Consider the following 6000-nt stretch of genomic DNA (forward strand, 5'->3'; position numbering starts at 1 on the left):
GAACTAAATCTTTCAGAAAAATGGATCAATTATTTGTGGCCTTTGTGGGACCCAGATTGGGTAAACCTGTTTCCAAAGTGACTCTATCCTCCTGGCTTAGGAACGTCATTACCTTTATCTACCATCAGAATAAACTGTCTCTACCTTCCAGAGTAAAGGCTCATTCCACTAGATCAATGGCTATTTATGTGGCTTTTCATTCCAGAGCCTCTATGGATGATATCTGCACAGCAGCCACTTCGGCAAGACCTCATACCTTTATCACTTATTACAAATTGGATTTGACCTCCAGGGGACAAGCATATTTTGGTTCTATGGTGCTCAGGAATATCCTTCCTTAGGGCCACCCAGATTGGGTAAACCTGTTTCCAAAGTGACTCTATCCTCCTGGCTTAGGAACGTCATTACCTTTATCTACCATCAGAATAAACTGTCTCTACCTTCCAGAGTAAAGGGTCATTCCACTAGATCAATGGCTATTTATGTGGCTTTTCATTCCAGAGCCTCTATGGATGATATCTGTACAGCAGCCACTTCGGCAAGACCTCATACCTTTATCACTCATTACAAATTGGATTTGACCTCCAGGGGACAAGCATATTTTGGTTCTATGGTGCTCAGGAATAGCCTTCCTTAGGGCCACCCAGGAATCAAGTAGCTGGGGACTCAGTCCTGTCAGTAAGGAATGAGTAAATATTTACAACATTAGATAAAGAAGTTATGTCTTACCATAGCGTTCCATCTGTGTTGTAGATCTTCATTCATTCATTACTTCCCGCCCTCCTTCCCCCTGCCTAGACTCCTGGTGGACTTGAGGATCTCCTGGTTAAGGTATTTGCTCAGGCAGAGCCCCCTACTCTCTCTTTTATAATCTCTATTATATGAGGGCGGGCAAACTCGATCTGAAGAGACTGTGAGAGAGGGACATTATGTGTAGGTCTTGGCTGAGAGTTTTTGGTTGGCGCGAACTTGGAATCTGCCGTGCCAGTTCCGAGGATGGAACCAAAGTCCTATCAGTAATGAATGAAAATCTACAACACAGATGGAACATTTTGGTAAGACATAACTTCTTTTTATCCCCACCTACAATATTTATAGCCCTGCTAACTAGATAGTAATTAACCAATTACATAATCAGTTAAGCACTTTTTAAGAAATACTTCACTGTGTAAAATATTCATCTAAAATACACACACTCGCACAAAATAAATAAAAAAAATGAAAAATATGTAACCATATATGTATATTTTATTTCCAATTTCTTATTTATTTTTTGAATATGTACATCTATATTTACGCTACCTGGATGATTTATTTATTGCATGGGTGGGTCCAATTGGTAAAGTGGAAGAATTTATACAGTATATTAATGGTACTACATCTTTTTTTGGAATTTATGTACCAAATAGGGCAAGGGGCAGTGAATTACTTAGATGTCCATTTATTTATACATCCCAGCAAGGATATTCTTGCCTCAAAAGTCTATAGGAAGCCATCCTATTCCAACACTTTGTTACATTTCACAAGCGGCCATCCCATTCATCAAAAATGTGCTGTGGTGAAAGGACAATTGGGTAATGGCTGCTCATATGGTATCTGAATGGTGTGACATTTTGGATGAATGTACTAAATTAAAGAACATATTACTTAGAAGAGGCTATCCATGTGATTTAACAGATTCAATGACTGAAGAAGTTTTGTCCAGGAGAAAGACTGGTCATTTTCGACCATTGTTAGTGAATACACATAGTGGTGGCCACGGCGGTGCAGCGGTTAGCATTGCCACCTCACAGCAAGAGGTTCTCCGGCTCGATCCTCAGCTGGGGTGCCTTCTGTGCGGAGTCTGCATGTCCTCCCTGTGGCCGCGTGGGTTTCCTCCGGGTGCTCCGGTTTCCTCCCACATCCCAAAGACATGCTGTAGGTGGATTGGACACTCTAAATTGGCCCTAGGTGTGAGTATGTGCATGTGTGTGCCTTCTGTGGAAGGTTGGGCGCTGGGCTGGCAACTTGACACCGTAAAACTCCACTGCCAATCATGAGCGGACAGGTGATGCGCTGTGGAGACCCCTAACCGGGAAAAGCCAAAAGAAGTAGTTGTTAGTGAATACACATAGTAACATAGTCTTTAGTTCTAATACTTGGGTGGGTAAGGACCCAGAAATGGACACTGGAACTTATGTAAGTGAATTAAGTACAAGTGAGCACCACAATACCAATATTTGTGGCCCTTTGTATGTTATGACATGTAATATGGATAGTGGACCATTGTTCAATATTGTGAATAAGAACTGGGAATTGATAATGAATAATAAAGAAGTTTGAGAAACTAGGGGCAAGACCAAAAATAGTGTATAAATGAGGGCGTTCAGTGAAAAAATTATTTGATGGTATGTCCAATAACTATAAAATAGAGAGAAAAGGAAAAATGCCAAAATGTGGGGCCTGTAATCAATGCTGCATGATCCTACAGGGACATGAGGTTAAGATTAGGAATAGAGCTATTAAGGCTAAAGGTTTTTATAATTGCCATACAGAAGGGGTTGTTTATGTGGCATTTTGTAAAGAATGACCAAGTTTCTATATAGCAAAGACAGAGAGAAAATTGAAGCAGCGGATATACGAACACTGTTATGACATAGGCAAGTATAAACTCACAAATGCCCTAGTCAGACATTTGGAGGTATACTGTGATCATGGATTCTTTTTTTTCTTTTTTTTAATTTTGGAGCAAGTGGGAAAACACCATAGGTGTGGTTCTTGGCCAATTATATTGCAAGAGAGGGAACTGTGGTGGCAATTGTCCTTGAATGCTTCATCTTGGCCAGGCATAAATGATATTGTTAGTATAAGTAGTGTTTTAAAAATGAAAGCATATGAGAGACAGAAGATAGAAAATAAATAAGAAATGAGAAATAAAATATACATATTTGGTTATATATTTTTCATTTTATATATATATATATATATATCTGTGTGTGTGTGTATTTTAGATGGATATTTTACAGAGTGATGCATGTCTTTAAAAAGTGTTGAATTGATGTATGTAATTGGTTAATTACTATGTAGTTAGCAGAGGTATAAATATTGCAGGTGGGGATAATGCATTTTATTCACTTGGTCTGAAGAAGTCTGCATTCATTGACGAAAGCTGTTACTGTTGGTGAATTTTTAATAAACTTCCTGGAGTTTAGTGCTTGCGGTGGAGTCTTGAGTTGTGTTCTTGGTGAACATTGGGATGTGATTTAACTGTGTACTGTTGGTGTTATTACATCTGGTTACTGGCTAAAAAGATCCCGTGACCAACCCCGTTAAGAGTCTTAAATGCTGTTATGATATAAAGCGCAGAAGACGAACAGATTTACAAGCCTAAAAGAGAAAAACACAAACAATACAAAAATCAGAGGAAATTTTGTGGCTTGAAGCTATAGTAGGTGATAAAGTAGCTGAAACAGGAGTCAGTATTATTCATGGTCAGTATGGAAAGCTATTTAGAAGAAGGAAAATTTGTTGGAGATTTAGAAAGACAAGTGGTCACATCCAGTACTGCCACAAAAAATAGACTGTGAGACTTGTTCTGTAGTTGCAGTTAGAAACTCTTAAAAGTTGTTTCTCTAAGAGCAGCTGTGGTGCATCAAGAACTCTTCCAGTTTCAAAGTGAACAGCCCTGTCTTGTCTTCTAGATATGACAGGTCAGTAAAAAATCAGACAGTCATTTGAACATTTAAAAGTTAAATGTGGTGCAAAGACTTAAACGTATTTATTAAAATGTCTTAGAAAGTGAAAAAAGATTAAGCTTGATGTAAAAGCCCAGGATGTGCATAGTGTAGGGTTCGTGCTGATTTATTACCCACAGGCAACTTAATGTTATGCAGTACACATTCCTTTTAGAAGCACACTCTGAGCAGCTCATGGAGGCTAATCATATTCACAGTGTCTCTTGTGTGGTTTTGACAAATATCCAGAAGCTTGAGCTCAGGCAGCTAACTGCCCACTTGAAAATGCTGTTTTAAATATGTCTTTCTTGCAAATGTTTGTGTTGCATCCATTTGGTTCCTCTAAGCACCATCACCAGTGATTGTCTCATTCTAGAGTGGGGTTTCATCTTCTTTCACAACTGATTGGAACTGCTTGGGATTCAGCCCATGGCTGCTTTCACAACCTATTGGTACTGCTTTGGCATTTAAACCAGTCTGGGACCTATTAACGAGTGTCCTTGATGATAGATGTAACACAGATACATTCTTAACATGTCTGCTGCTGTGTTAGATGTCCTACTTTTTTGGTCAGAAATACTCTTCCCAGGTCCTTGTAGGTCAGTAGTCCTTCAATTATCATCTGCTACTTCAGTTTCTATTACTAAGGCAAGTAGGTATTCTTACACCAGTATTATAATTTGATGCCAGGTCTGTGCTTTCATTTTTTGGTATGGACAAGTGTGTTCATTAATGACTACAGGGCCATCCTGGGAGTGGGGATCTGGGGATGAGTGTGTGTATGTAATATTGTCATGGAATGCTTCAGCCGTGCGCACCAACATCTCTAAACTTGAGATTTGACTAAAATAAAATATTGAATTTTGTTTGTTGGAGTTAACCCCCCCCTCCTTCCAAGAGACATCATGGTGTTGGAGACAACTGTTTTGTTAAGAATGAATTTATCTTCACATCAGGATGTATTCTCCCCATTCATTTTAGGTGGAGTAATTGGCATACAGTTTGTAATTATGGCCTGTTTTTCCCTTTCCCTTCTTTTTTCCTATCACTTAAAACAATGTTTCTAAGGTTGTCCTTCCTTTATCTTAGAAATGGGGATGTTTTGTTCAGTGTTAAAGGGTTCTAAAGGTTGCGTGTACCCTCTATACCTAGCAATGTAGTATCCTACCCAAATAAATATTCTTAATGAGTGTTTTCTAAATTTCATGTTAAGTTTATTTTAGGTAATATAATTTGATATAGTTGATGGTGGTGTGGAGGGTTATATAATATTTGCCTAACAATTGTGGTGTGTAGGGTTATATAATGTTTGCCTAACAATTCAGTAAGGGAAATAAGTGTCAGAATTACAAACTCTTTGGCAGCTGAGTGTTTGATGTAAAATCAGTTTCCCAGAGAGAATGTGTAATTAAGTGTGTACAACATGAGTAATTTTTTTCTTAACTTTAGAAAATGGATTTTGTATGGCCATATATTTATTTTGGTCGAATTGTCTTTTAGGAAACATATCTACCTCAGGTTTCTCTTTCACCAGCTAGTGTGAGTTCCAGAGCTATAGAAACTGGAGAAAAGATAGCATTGTCCATTGACACGCCACTCTCTTTGAAGAAGCCTGCCGCTGATTACCAGTCAGTATCATGCAGCACTTTATCAAGGTAAAAGATATTTTTTCAAAGAAAAACAAAATTGAATTCTATGCATAACCTGTATGTCTTTGCTCATCATTTAGTTGACCTTTATTATACACCATTGTGGGTAATTGTGTTTTGTTTTTTGTCCTGAGAACTAAAGCCGCAGTAGCTTAAGATTTAATGTATGTGTGCTCCTTTGTATTCATTCTAGGTGTAGGTAATGTACAGTACCTTCCTGGGAGCTTGGTCCACATCTTTTTCAGGAATAACAGGCTTGCATTTTAAAAATGGTTGCTATTTCCCTTTATTGGTTATTGTACTGCTTTCAGTCATAAGCCCACTTTGGGGGATGGTCTGAATAGATGGTATTGTATGGTAGTACCTGTTAGTGAAAACTTCTGCCACCTAACCTGATAATTTTCTCATCCAGTTATGTTTGGGCAAGCTTTTTCTTATCTTTCTGATTTCCTATCTAAATTATTTCTATGTTCACATCCACCAGTGTCCTCAGCACCATTTATCTCTAAGCTTCTGCTAGTAGGGCTTTCTGAATGTGTGTGCATGTCAGTAAGTCATAGTTTCTAGAAGGTATTGTAGCATGGCAGGGTTCCACCATTGGTGCTAGGTGGAGGATTTTGATATTTCCTTTACTTTGA

At 38.4% G+C, this 6000-nt stretch overlaps 1 protein-coding gene across 1 annotated transcript in view; it reads left to right on the plus strand.

Moving 5' to 3' along the window:
* The window catches only part of BUB1B (BUB1 mitotic checkpoint serine/threonine kinase B), a 1687592-nt gene that overhangs the window by 811775 nt on the left and 869817 nt on the right, over positions 1-6000 (plus strand). The window contains exon 11 of the mRNA XM_044074144.1: positions 5214-5368. Coding sequence (XP_043930079.1) covers positions 5214-5368 — 155 coding nt within the window. The remainder of the gene's footprint in view (positions 1-5213; positions 5369-6000) is intronic.

This window comes from Protopterus annectens, chromosome 6.part0 (assembly GCF_019279795.1).
Source record: "Protopterus annectens isolate FY-2018-M chromosome 6.part0, PAN1.0, whole genome shotgun sequence".
NCBI classification, from domain to species: domain Eukaryota; kingdom Metazoa; phylum Chordata; order Ceratodontiformes; family Protopteridae; genus Protopterus; species Protopterus annectens.